At 38.2% G+C, this 14,314-nt stretch overlaps 1 protein-coding gene across 2 annotated transcripts in view; it reads right to left on the reverse strand.

Annotated features, from left to right (window-relative positions):
* LOC137388608 (histone deacetylase 5-like) overlaps positions 1 to 14,314 on the reverse strand; it is a 75,080-nt gene that overhangs the window by 1,909 nt on the left and 58,857 nt on the right. The window contains exons 12-21 of one of the 2 annotated variants that reach the window (XM_068075087.1): positions 13,365 to 13,492; positions 12,053 to 12,241; positions 11,657 to 11,743; positions 7,944 to 8,061; positions 7,446 to 7,708; positions 7,034 to 7,184; positions 5,778 to 5,994; positions 5,495 to 5,667; positions 5,058 to 5,190; positions 4,508 to 4,692 (exon numbers count right to left, since the gene is read on the reverse strand). In XM_068075087.1, coding sequence (XP_067931188.1) covers positions 4,508 to 4,692; positions 5,058 to 5,190; positions 5,495 to 5,667; positions 5,778 to 5,994; positions 7,034 to 7,184; positions 7,446 to 7,708; positions 7,944 to 8,061; positions 11,657 to 11,743; positions 12,053 to 12,241; positions 13,365 to 13,492 — 1,644 coding nt within the window. Of the gene's footprint in view, positions 1 to 4,507; positions 4,693 to 5,057; positions 5,191 to 5,494; positions 5,668 to 5,777; positions 5,995 to 7,033; positions 7,185 to 7,445; positions 7,709 to 7,943; positions 8,062 to 11,656; positions 11,744 to 12,052; positions 12,242 to 13,349; positions 13,493 to 14,314 lie in introns of both variants that reach the window. The other variant, XM_068075086.1, reaches the window with a different exon arrangement.

Here is a 14,314-nt window from a genome sequence, read left to right on the forward strand (position 1 = left end):
AAATAAAAAAGGAAGAATTTTAGCTCTAGTGACATTTACAGAGAGGATTTAGTAACTCGTAACGTCTGAATGGTGCTGCCATAGACCTATTAACTACACTATATAGTTGATAGGTCTATGGGTGCTACGGACTAGTTTACTTTTGCCGTTATTTGAACAAAGATAAGTCTGACAACAAATTTAATGAATTCTCCTGATTCTGTCTCGTTACAAATAATCTCTAATCTCAACATTTCAATACAACCATTGAGTTGTTGATGAACCGTAAAACAGGCAGCCAATATTTTGTAGTACCATTGTCTTGCTTGAACTTAAGGATGAGCATGGAGTAGTTAAAATAAACACCTGCTCCTTGATGTCTAGTAGTGCAAACATAAGCATTATGTATTACTTTATTGTTGATCAGAGAGGCATAAAATCTCGTAGTAAAACATGAATTTGCAATAATTAGACATGCCTGAGAAAGGCGTATATGAATATGGACATACAGTGAAGGTCAGCATTCGTAGGTGCCAACTTTAGCGTCGTGAAAAGACATGTGGGTATAATAATACAATAATGATACTCATTTCTTGCAAAGATTTTATTAAACCATATTGTTAGTTACAGCTCATCAAAATAAGCAAAGGCATATACAGTGATTAACTGTAAAATAAGTGGGCTCACGCTGTTTTTGAAGTTACCTTTCCTTTCAGCAAGGCATCTTTCGCAATTTTGAGCTTACGTAATGAGCTCCATAAATATAGCCAATCTCACAGCAGTGACAAACAAGCAGCATGTTAATTAGACGTTGTTGGATACTGCCCACACATTAATAACCCTTGCTGTTCTATGTTTATCAACAAATGCCAATGGGAAGTCAGAAATAGGGACAAAGGAAGACTGGAGAGGCGCCGACAGTGAAATGAAGACTAGAGCCTTTGCTTGCGGCCATATTTGGAGAGAGATAGGTACCTATTAAGACTAGATATTCGCTGAATTTGGCGGCAGCGTATGATTGGCAGCGTATAATTTGTAAAACGTAATAGAATAAGTACAAGACACTAAAATACTAACATGCTCGCATGCAATGATTTTTAACACTTTGTACACATGTATCAGTGTAATATACACAAAGTCAAAACTACATTAACAAGCATGGCATTTACTGGCAGATTGGCAGAGCGAATCATTCTATAAAAAATGGTCAGTAATGCGATGTGGTATTTAGAAGAATTTCAACCATCCTTTATCCCTGTCAAATTTGGACTTTTTCAACGAAGAGCTCAGTGACAGCGTTAGTAGATATTCAACACTAATCCAAATTCACTGACGTTACATCACAGCGATGAGAATACAAACTGTATGTTAGTATCAACATGAACAATTCAAAAGGCTAGTTAGTCTCACCAACTTAAAGTATTACACTCTGATATCTATATTGTATTGAGGATTGAAAATTTAGCAACAAAACTTGAAGTTGCTCATCATTTTTGTAACTATTTCATACACATCATTAACCGAATTCTCCAAAGCATACACTTTTATTTAGAGATGATACTGAGGAAAACAGCATTTGCTGCATTCTACTAGATAAACTTGAGACAACAAGCTATATACATTTTAGTAGTAAAACAATAGTGGACAAACTATCTGAAATTGTTATAAAATTGTTCTTCCAGCTAATTCACACTTTTTTATTAGAGTAATGTTTCGCAAAACTTTTGGTGACAAACCGAGTCACAAACACACAACGCTGCTGCAACAACGCGTTTGCAAGGCTGTTTAAATGTCATAATTGCAGTCGGTATAAAGATGCATTGCGAGCTCAGTATAATAAGAATTGAAAACTCACACCGACTATAAGCTACATAACAAACCAAACATAATTGTAGAAATATGTCTGTTTACCCACTTATAAACCAGTTTCCAGCAAAAAATTATTACAGTGGTTCTTTGGAAAACAACAAGTTAAAGGAACAAAAACCTTTTATGATTACCAGGAAGCAGGAGGAGTACTATACCAAAGCGTTTTTTATTCTAAAAGCTGCCTCATTCTAGTTTCACACAAGTAGTCTTAAATATCGGTTACATAATTATCAACTAACTCAGCTTAGTTCTATTAAGACAATCATTCGTTTTTTCGTGATGTCATTTTATCGTTGTCGGCCATCTTTATAGACAATTTTATCGTTAAAAACACGAAGCTATTGCAGCGAATTTTTGAAAACGATGCTTTTGTTTGCAATTTTTATTATTATAGTATCAAAACAACACCAATAAGTACTATTAAAAGAAAAATGATCGGTTTTTACAAACTTGGCGGCTTTTTCGTGAACGAGCGCATGTGCAAATGACTTGATGACGTAAAAAAATGATGGACTTCTTCAAGAAATGCTTGCATATTAATTAAATTTGGAGTTGCTCGCTCGTTACGTCTCTACTAGTCAATTATATAGACATCCTATCAACATAGAACTGTTATAACATCTTTCATAGAATCTGTTCAAAACCATCACTTCCCACTTCTTCTTAAGCTGAATATTTGATAATGAATAAAAAAAGCTGTCCTGTTAAATATTCAAATTACTTTTATTTACAATGATAGGGCAGAATGCGGGACAGAACTATTTTGCGGTGTATGCAGAGACTTAGAGCACAGGATGTATAAATGCAGAGAAAAGGACTCGCAAGGAATGGTAAAACTGTGAATTTAGTAAAAATAGGAAGAGTAGTTAACAGAAGTGACAGCAATTGAGAGCTTGGGCTGACAAGGAAAAGAAATGCAGTAATTAATTAGTCAAGTAAACTGAAGCCATGTTTTCCTTAAATGGCTGGCAGTTGGGTCAATAGTGCAGAGTAACTTTGGCTAGTCGAGGTTGAAGTTAGTGGCAGCAGGTAATATAAACAATTGAATAGAGCGATGCCTCGTGTAAACAATTTTGTAGCAAAAAGAATCTAGTATTTATCTTTAAACAAGTCTAACGTATCCTGGCAGCGGGCAGCGTCAAGCTACGCATTTAGCTACGCGCAGCTACTAGGAGGTAATGTATGATGATTACTCGCCCTTTCATTGTATATGTTATCAATTTAAACGCTAGTAAATTCCAAATTGTTACAAACATTGTAGAAATTTCATTTTGGTTAAGATAAAAGTATTTGTTATACGTTATAAATTATATAATAAGTTATTATAACGCCCTAAAATAGCACAAATCCTCAATTCGTTTGATCTAACACTTGTAAAGCTAAACATGTATTATGCTGTGGCTACACACACCAAGGCTACTTATGTGTTATTCTGACAATGAGATTGACCAATGAAAATTGGCCTCAGTCGTATGAAGACCATGACATAAATACTGGAATTTGCAGAAAGTTATTGGAGCATCGTCAGAATATTGATACTGTAACACATATAATCAACAATGTGTTGCAATAGCATCTGTGCAGCTAATTGCATATCTATCTTTTCCTGAAAAAAAATTTGTACGTATAAACAATACACAAATAAATGCTAACAAAATTCCAAGTTTATAACACAAATTTAACTATAGGGAAAATTATTTAACCATTAATAAAATTACCTAAAATGGCTCATACAATGTTCCAAACTATACTAGTAGCTTTCCTCCATATATCGAAAGAAAGACCTTCGACCACAAATTATTAGTCATTTGTGACAAGCCGTGTCGCCGGATGTAACTAATATGCATTTAAAACAAATAAAATAGAATCGAGATCGTACCAGTAAACTATTTCAGTCAATAACAGGTGCAACGGTTTTACCTTTACAGACCAACAAGTTTGTTTCAAAATGATGCATCGACAACGCCATGTCGATGGTATGTATTCATACTTGCTGTCTTCAGGGAGTCGTCTCTACGGTGTGTTATCATATTTTATTAATTAGTAAGCAAATTTTATAACTGACAAAGTTGCAAGTACTCTATTACTGATTCATGTGATCTATAAATATGGCTAAAGAAACAAAGCGTGTTACTGTAAGACCATGTTACGCCATAATTCAATGTGATCAAAGCTTTGAACTGGCCAATTTTGATTATCCATAAACAAAATAATAGACATAAGCAGCCAAAATATTAAAATTCTTAGCTTTAGCCCACTTATACTAATAAAACTAACCCAAATTCTTACCTAAATTCGTATAGATAGTTGAATATGCAGCGATATTCGAGTTACAGTTGCCATCACTGTTCGAACTCTCGCATACCTCGATAAAAAGTTTTAAGCTAGAAAACATTTAGGCTTGATGGCCAATGACTTATAACATGTAAAAAGCTCCACCGCTTCAACTGATCTACAATAATTCCATGACGTCAATACTCAGGAATGATTATTCACAGCATTACCAAGAAGAGGTAGATGAAGGGTGTAAGAACGGGTGATACATGAAAGGTAGATAAGGGTGAATGTACGCAGTAAGACATATGAATAGAGAAAGGAGAGAGGTGACAGACATGGGGCACGGAGACAGATAGCTGACTAAAGAAGTAAAACAACAAACCTTCTAGGACAAGCACAACTTTGTTGTCGGAAGCGCTCATTAACTCTTTCGTCATAAATCCAAAGCCCGCCGGACTGATCTTGTATCCTCCGAGCTGATTGGCGTGCCCGTCAGCTCCGTCAAACCCAGCGCTGACTAACGTGATCTGAGGCTTGAACTCTCGCACTATTGGCATCACGATTGACCTGAAACAACACAATGATGTACTGATGAAAACAAGCAGCATGATGCCTCTTCGTATGAGGAAAGTTTGGTGCTGTATCACTGTTAGGACAGTATCAAGGCAAACCTTTACTATAATAAGAGCCGTGTCTGTCCGTCGCCATGCTTAGAGGTTAGTAAAATCATGCATCAGACAAGGAATCAAACTCGAATAATCAGCCCGGTACACTCCCAACGGTGCCACTCGACCATCTTGCTGTAGTGCGGAATAATTGTACACATAGCTATTACATATGATAATCTCTCACGGCGCACTGTATTGCTGGTAAACTAGTGATAATAACATTAAAAAACTTCAGCCTCAAGAAGAGAGGCAGAATTGACTTACCTGAATGCAGCCATGTACTCTGCATCGCTCATGGGAGGCTCAAGTCCACCGTTGAATGCTATATTCACGTTGAACCCGAGACCTTGCTTGCTGCCGCAGTCTCTAAGGCTACCAGTCCCAGGGAAGAACATTCCTAGAGTATTACACATAATCAAACTATAAAAACAGGAATCTTTAAACAGAGAAATGCTTTCTCAGTAATACTGGAATTCCTAGCTCTCAGGAGTCAATGCAATGCCAACCCTACCATTGGAATGTAAACAAGCTAGGCAACTACTACAAAGGTAGTTATATGGTAAACCACTAATCTTATTTGTCGAAATGGTGCTTTTGACACGTCGCTATAAAAATGCATAAATCACACATTTAGGTGAATAATCGTTCACTATAACACCCTAATGGAACCCATGCGTGGACCGCTGCAATACTGAACCTACCATTGTCATGCCGGTGTATAGAGATATAGAGAATGCACGGATCATCATAGGTCATTTGCTGTGTGCCATTGCCATGGTGCACGTCCCAGTCTAATATCAGTATCTTACTAGCCCCCAGCTTGTGCTTGAGGTGTTTTGCAGCTATAGCGACAGCGTTGAAAAAACAGAAGCCCCTAGAAAAAGGGGAAAATGTGGAAATTATCTAAACTGACAAACCGAAAAAACAACAGATTACATTTAGCTGAGACACTAAAAACCGACAGCTATATGGAATAGGACTTACATCGCCTGCCCGCTTTCACTATGGTGACCCGGAGGACGCACTATAGCGATTCCATTTTTCAATTGCGATTCGTAAACCCTAGAAGACAATTCTATGACGCTGCCGACAGCCATTCTGGTGGCTAATGGAGAGCAGTCCTCATTCCATACTGTATCAGCATCCACCCCTATTCCTCCACAAGTCAGCCTTTGAAACCTGAGTTCTGGTAAAGTGAGGCCTACAAAGAGAGAGGTGACCATGCTAGGATATGGATAGCAGTTGCAAAGGAAAAGCCTCAATGTAAGTCTAATATGATGACCAGACAAAATTACTTGCAATTAGCCTCAACCAAACGAATCTCCTGAATTTTTCGATTTGTATGTCAGCAGAGGAGTCAACAATATTAACAGTTATTGCATGGACTGTTTCCTGTCACCCACCACTGAAATGCCCTATCATGTGGAGCACGCCTGAACACGCATATCACCAGTAGACTGCTCCGCGTGAAACAGAAAAAGGATTGCTACTCCTTGAGTTATAAAGTAGTTTTGCAGATGATAGCATGCTATTTTTATTCACAATATCGATGCAAAGAAAAGGTTACCAGTCATCAAAAGAAATAGCAAAAGTAATGATGCTATGTTATTGCAATAAAAAGCATGCTCCGGTATATTTCATCTGATTATTCAACTTTTATAGTAATGATATTTCTATGACTCCCACAACTTGCCTACAAACTGTGGTCCCATTCAAGAAAGTTTTTTTAAGAACAGAAAAACCGCATACCTTGTAACAACCGCGTAGACAATCTTAAAGTACAAGATTGTGTTTTGGTAATTTTACACCTTGTCAATGGAGAGCCTAAACAAACTTAATATTACTGAACAGACAACTACCTGCTCTAATATGGCAATGAACTTTTACTACGTGATCAACCGACTGTTACTGGATGTCAACCGACTGCCATTCCACAGTATGTCAACTAATTGATGTTGCGTGTCAACTGACTATCATTGCATGTCAACTAACTGCCATTGCATGTCAACTAACCACCATTGCAAGTCAACCGACTGCTACTGCATGTCAACTCACTACCTTTGTATACCAACAAAAAATGCCTTTATGCCATTATTGAATGAGGATTGCCACTGCAAATCAACTTGCTGTTGTCAAATGTCAACCAACAGCTTTTGAATATCAACTCATCCCTACTAAAAGACAAGCAATTTTGCCTGCGTGTTATTCGACATGTGTACCAAAAGGTGTAGCGATCTCACCTAGTTTTTGTCGATTCTGAGAATTGACTCCAAAAAAGATGGAGTAGCTCTCCGTGTGACACAACTGCAGCTGCTCTATCGTAGCTTTTTTGAATTCAACTCTTCGGCAGCGATCAGCGAGTCCAGAAGACTTAAGTCTGTTCCAAATACTCTACAAATGATAAATTTGTCAAAATTTTAGGTTGACTACGGAAAAAGTAGATACATTCCAACTCTCATACCACAAAAATTTCAATGAAAGGCAAGTAATTGTTCAATGAATTAGACTATGCAAGAGAAATTATTAACAAACATACAAGAAGTATAGAAGCAAGTACAGAAGCACTACCCTTCTTAAAGATTAAAAAAGGAAACCTTTCAAGAGATAGAAAATGAAACTGATAAAAAGTGACCAATAGGATGATAGTCCAACCTGTATTCTGCTGGGATTTTCCAAATGGACTGCGTTGTCCTGACACGGGCAATGATGCCTGAGCATGGATTCATCATAAACAACCCCTGTGGAGCTGCGATCATCCACAGACACTTTGGTGGCCAGGTCGATAGGAGCTTCCGTGAGAGGGTTCTCCATAGATGGCAGAGAGCCAAAGGCAACCAGAGGGCTCGAATTTGTACGAGAGAGAAAGCGCAGCGGAAATCTTTTTGACGAATTATATGGCGTGGAGAGATCAAGGCCTGCAACATATGCACAGCAGATAAGAACTCTAATCCAATAAAACCTAACACTACGGAGAAATAGTTGAAACAATGTATCATAACATGGCACTCCTAGCGATATAGACACACCATGATGCACCTGCCCTTTCCCTATGGAGTCGCCATCTCTCGCCCACACAACTAATAAGACGTTAATTGGAATTGCTAGTAGAATCTATGAAAAGTGAAGACCATCATAATTAAGGTCCCTTACCGTCATTGACTGATGCATTGGCCTTGGCAGCAAGAGCCGCAGCATAGATGGAGCCATGAGATGAATGAACTGATTTTTGTTGAGATTCAAAGTTATCTTCTCTTGACTCTTGCATTTCCTTAAATAGGAACACATACACGTATCTACTAGAAAATATAAATCGTAAGCAGCAACAGGGTGTATCCTGGGACTAGTGCTGGTTGAGCCAGGGCTATTTTTGTCAATTGATATGAAAGTGGAATAAAGCGAGCCTAACGTCAGAGCTGCAGTTAAATGCTAACGAATGGATAAGTTTTGTATAATCATGTTAAACAGAATAACATCTGCTCTGATAGGTACTAGAAATATCTTAACTCGCCTAATAGAGGGACACGATCCCTTGGTCTATTATTAAATACCGCCGAGCATTCTACGACCAGCTGAGTGCGAGGCATCTCCTTGGCGATCGATCCAACTGATAGGGATAATTGATAGACTTGCGCAAGAGGGAATATTACAGATATCGTTAAATTTAGCTCATTACCAGCCATGAGCCATACTTTACATAACTGATTATAAACTGCTGCCAAAAGCTCCAGCAGTTGCTGCTCGTAAGAAATGCCACCAGGTCATAGAAAACTTGTAAAGAATGACCTCCGCTAACATGAGGCATGCTTACAGCTGGCATTGAGAAATACTCACTAATAACAGTCCAATGGTTCGTAACCTAGGGGTTTGGTGTCTAATGCTGTCCCATCTATCATACTACTAACGTCATGCTGACGACATATGTAAGGCTAGCAAACTCAGTCTTCCAATTGCTAAACAGGACAGCAGTAAAAACTAGATTGCACAAACAGCAGACACAAACTTAATGGCTGTCGCAGCATTGTTTCTCAGGCATCGTCAAACTGCAGGAATCATGGCTTTTTTGGGAACGTGAAGGATAAAACTGAGGTCTTTAATATGTACAAGTGATAGGAAAAGTCGCTCACATTCAATCTAATGCGGCGGTCGACTTTTAACTTTAATATCACTCATTTTGCCACATAATTATTTTACAATGTTATACCACAACAATATTTATTTGATAATTAAAAGTCATGCTAAACACTCACACGTTATCATTTTATAAACCATATGGAAACGAAAAAAGGGGAAAGCGTTTAAATAAAATTTTGTAAATAACTTTCCTTATCGAGAAACAGTAAACACAAAATGTGTAGAACATAATAGTACAACCTATTTTATCATCCGGACAGCAGTAAATAAAAACAATGACTCCAAAATCACAGAAAAAAAGATCGAGTTTGGAAGGTCCTAAGGTTCCTCTTGTTCAACTTTAACAGTGACTCATTAAACCTCGCTTAACATACGCTCTACTGACTGTAGGTACGTCCAGTAAACGTTTAACAACGACCATAAAACAATTTTTACAATCCATAAAAATGTGGAAAAAATAACCTTTAAAGTTTTTGGTTCACCTTCAGAGCTCTTTTGCTTACATAGACTATATGTAAACAAAAGAATGCGGGTAGCATTGCGGGAGCAGACAACTGAAAAGAATAGATTTGAAGAGTCTGTTGTACCTCATCAGTACTTATTTTCAGCTAGACTATTAGTCCTTCTGACTTGAAGATGACTGCACAAAATGTTAGTAGATTTTATCAGAAAGTATCGGTATTTTTCTGTTATTTGCGATTGTTTTTTTATGTTTGAGGTGATCTGACTGCCAGGATGTTTGAGACTAAAATTGACAAAACTTCATCGCGGTTAAAATGCTTAAAAAGAAAACACATGAAAAAAGGGACCTCTAGTTGTTAACATTGCTATAGTTGATATTGACTATTGCGATCAAGTTGCAGCTTTACGCGTGTCTAACGCGTATTCTGTCGGTCTCTTTGCAATTATACATCGCTTGATCTGATCAAACTTTGTTTATTATAAAGATAAAAGAATATATGATAAAAGAACACCGATACTTTCTGATAAAATCTACTAAAATTTTGTGCAAGTTCATCTCTAAATGAGTTTAATCGCTCAGCTGAGGCTGCCATAGAAATATTCACATTTGTTTTACTGAGATTAACAGTTAAGATGATAGCTGCGCTATGAGCTAAGATAGTGGGAAGTAAATTTTCTGAAAGATTTTGTCATTTGTGATACTTCGAAGTCTATGGATGCCTTTACGCACCTCATGTTTGACGAATTTCTCAGGTAAACGGCAAAACTTTAGAATATTCTTGACAAGCAACTATTGTTCTTTAGGCAGTGAGCTACGATTGCCTACTAGAAATGAAAGCCAGGTATTTAAGGTCTTGAATGATTGTGTTTGCATTTACTTGCTAGCAAGGAACTCTGCTAGCAAGTAATTTTACTAGCAGAATTACTTGCTAGCAAGGAACTCTGCTAGCAAGGAACTCTTAGGAATGCCACTCCTGGAAACAGTTAAAACAGTCAATAAAGGCCTGTTAGCAAACCTCTGATCTACTTACAGTTTCAGCATACCATTTAAGATAGATTTGAGATAGGTACACTACCGCTAGATATTTGTGGATGACAAGACAGAAGCAAGATCTTGAGGCAAGCCTCAGGTTATAATTATAATAGAGAACAGTTCCTACTCATAGACACGGTGAGTTCTTCAAACATGGAATGGCAACCTAATAAATATGATTCCTTGAACGAAGAGCAACATGACTGACCAATTGTGTTGCGTAAATGCACATTTACCCTATAAAATACAGCATGCTATGACAATGTTCGCAATACCAGATACCGCATGTAGTAGGCTTGCGTGAGAAGCAGGCACACAACCAAAAGTACTGTCCAGCTGTATATATGTGGTACACTACACGCGTAACGAATGCCTGAAACAAACATTCATAGAATCCTAGGAATGGAATTCCCGAGTTCTTCCGACACTCCAAGGCAGGTGCTTAATCGTGGAAACAATCAGTTGCTGTCACCTAGTGATGATAATGGGCCGAAATTCCACGCTCACACATCAAATTTAGGCTATTTCCTTGTCTGACAATTTTAAATTTGGTGATGGCGAGAGCTGGTGTCAGACACACCTGGTATCCTGCCCCCCCCCCCCCCCCCGTTACAGATACTTCTGTCGGAGTTAGTTGAGATGAAGATTAAATATGGGGTTTATTATTGCAAATAATTGCACATTCACCGTAAAACTATTCTATCCTATAAAAAGTGGCTAAAGAGAAATGAAAGGTTTTACATCAGTGCCTCCTACAAGCAGATATTGTCTTTTCTATTCAATCGATCAAGTGACATTTCTAAAAACAATGCCGATAAAGGGGTTTGCTAAATTAATCCAGTGTTCATTGCAGCTGTACTAATATGGATGTCTACTAAATGACTTGCTGGTGAGTCTCCTAAGTGAGCAATGGTTTGTATCAACATACGATTGACGCGATGTCCTTTGTATAACCCCAGCTTGTCTCTAAGGATTATAAAAACCTCCCATGTTATTAACGTTGTTTAAATCTGTCTAATATAATGCACCTGTTTTATTTCTAGGTGTAACTACCTGTACTATTTACTAAAAAATAAAATGAATCAAAATTCCTGTGAAAGGTATTCTGGTGAGAACACATGACCCAACATAGCACAGTTTCAACAAACGTGGCCAGCCGATATTGATAGGATATAAATATACATGTAGAGGTTCCACTGCGCATGTATACTATAGTAGTATAGTAGTTAAATCTCACCTGCAGAAGTCTTGCCTCGGACTCCTCATCCACCTGCTCCATGTGGTTCTTACTAGAGCTGCGTTGCAGCAGCGTCTGTCTGAGCACCTGTTATCAAATGCCAGAATTAACGAATAGTCATATGCAACCGCTAGAAATCTGCATAGCGTCAGATAGATAACGGCAGCAAAGAAATATGCTGCCGCTCTAGCCTCTCGGCACTTTCGAAGTTACCCTTACAAGCAAGATAAAACAGCTAGTATTTGAGATAACACAAGTTGCCATCAATGACAACTTTTACATTGGTACGGTCAGATGTGAGCTACCTTGGCACAAGCCACCGAACATACCACGTAAACAAAGAGTTACCAGGAGTTACTAGTTCAACTACTGCACCAGTGTGATCAACATACGCACCCCTAAAACTTGCTTCTTCTGATGCTGTTTGCTGATCTGGTCCTGATGCTGTTTGACTAGTTCCTGTTGCTCGAGGAGCGCTTGCTGCTGTGGGAGAAGGAGATTCGCTGCCACAGAGGTCATTACTGGCAGCGGTGCTGACTGAGTCCTTGACAACGGCTTTTGATGTCGAATATGTCTCTGAGCATTCTACAAAATTATACGCTATTGGTGTATGAAGTCGGGGACCTACACATACTTACATAAGCTGCTACAAACTAAAGATAGTTCCACAGGCTATTGTTTTGGTCCACAAATGCCCATAACAGGTCATGCGGCGATGTGTTTGTAGTTACACAGACCTTTCCCACGTGTTTCATATGTGCAATTCCTCTTGCAGTCTAGGGTGAGTGAGAAAAGGCCAGATGTGCCAATCAAGCACTGTGAATAATTAATTATCTACACAACTTTACTTAAAAACATGGGTGGTTGATCGGCACCGGTGCTAGAGTGTTAGTCTACTGAGCTGAGTGCTACGAGTTCAAATCCTGCTGAGAGCAGGATCTTTTATCCTAACTTTTAACATTGGCATAAAACAGACGCACAGACGGAGCTCTTATTACAGCACGGATTCAGTATGATTATTGACACCTGCGCAAGCTTTTTATTGGCTGCGAAAGGCTGGAGTCCGACATCATTATTGGTGATCATTTATTTTATTTGTCCCAAAAAGAACTATTTTCTTCACCAGTTTTTCTTGCCAGCCGACGCGGGTCAACAACACAACTAGCCAATAAGGTGGGATTCATCCAAAAGTGTTCTAAGCGAACATTAATATATGGAACATCGAGCCGAGATGATCGAAATCGTGTGCTGAACACTACTGATGCAAATATACTTATGTATGTAGCCAGCCCTGTGTTGAGAGCCAGCCAGTTTATAGAGAGAGCCAAGCCAGTGCTTTCCACCTTTACGGAATTAGTTTTATCAACTCAGTCAACTGCTTGCATTGATGTATTCCAACACGATATGAAGTTAGTTATTCAAAAATAAAAACTAGAGGCACAACAGCAGCACGCTCATCAGCGTGACCAGAACCTTTGCATGATTGCCAGATAATTAGCTATAAAATTTACGGGAAGTAAAATTTTAAGTATGCAAGGGAATGTTGGCAAACAAAGCGAATCCATCAATCAGTTTGCGGGATCACAAGAACTTCTGGCTGGAATCCTTGAGGTACCCACAAGCAAATACAACAAAACATGAGCTAAAATAAAATAGAAAGAACAAGAATGTGTTCGCTGCCTGCCTACCATACCTGCTGGCTACTTACTAATGTCTGCGGGTCAATCGTTGCGTTTAGATTAGGAGCTTTACTAAGGTAGGGGTGCGCTAGACGCCTCGCATCATGCATGGCTGTCAAAGCGCCTAGGCTATGCACATACTCTTCTTCTGTAATCCCTGTAAGACAGCAGCGATAAGTCAGCAATCTGCGATACAAGCGTAAGGCTAAATCTGGCAACAGACCTGAGCCATTCCGAAGCGCAACTATTGATCAGTATGTAAAGAATCAAGTAGATTTCTTTATGATCTTGATGAATGACAAATTGTTACAAAATGAAACAGCGGTTTTGATGAATACATGCCATGCCCTGCCTACGGAATCCAAATCCCAAATCTGTAGAATGTATACCAACTGATATTACCAAACCAGTAACGCTATATCTAATGCATAATAAAATATACATTATTATATTATGTATTATATTATTGCATATATATTTGCAATATATATATATATTTGCAATATATATATATATATATTGCAAAGAGATACGCTTCTTTTGCAATATATATACATGTATATATATTGCGAAAGAAGCAAACTAAATGATACAGGTTAAAATGTCTGCTAGGACATTATACAATTTAAAGATTGATAAAATAGTCACAAATAATATGCTCAAAATTTTTTCTACAAATTGAATGATTCCATTACAAACATATAAAACAACAGTTTAAAAATTCAATGTAATCTAGCCTGCCAACCTTTGTAGTTACTCTTTAAAACAAGATAAAGCCGTAAATGGTTGAGATAATACCAGTAACCATCTATGACAATTCTTATACGGTACGCTCATGGTTGAGCTACCTTTGCACGAGCCACTGAACAAACCATGTACAAATAAAGGATTTCAGTGACGTTACTAGAGCGTCACTAAGTCGCTAGTCCAACCACTAAGGTAGGACTAGTTGTCAAAGGCTTGCCCAAAGTAACCGAAA

Source organism: Watersipora subatra, chromosome 2, assembly GCF_963576615.1.
Source record: "Watersipora subatra chromosome 2, tzWatSuba1.1, whole genome shotgun sequence".
In the NCBI taxonomy this organism is placed as follows: Eukaryota; Metazoa; Bryozoa; class Gymnolaemata; order Cheilostomatida; family Watersiporidae; genus Watersipora; species Watersipora subatra.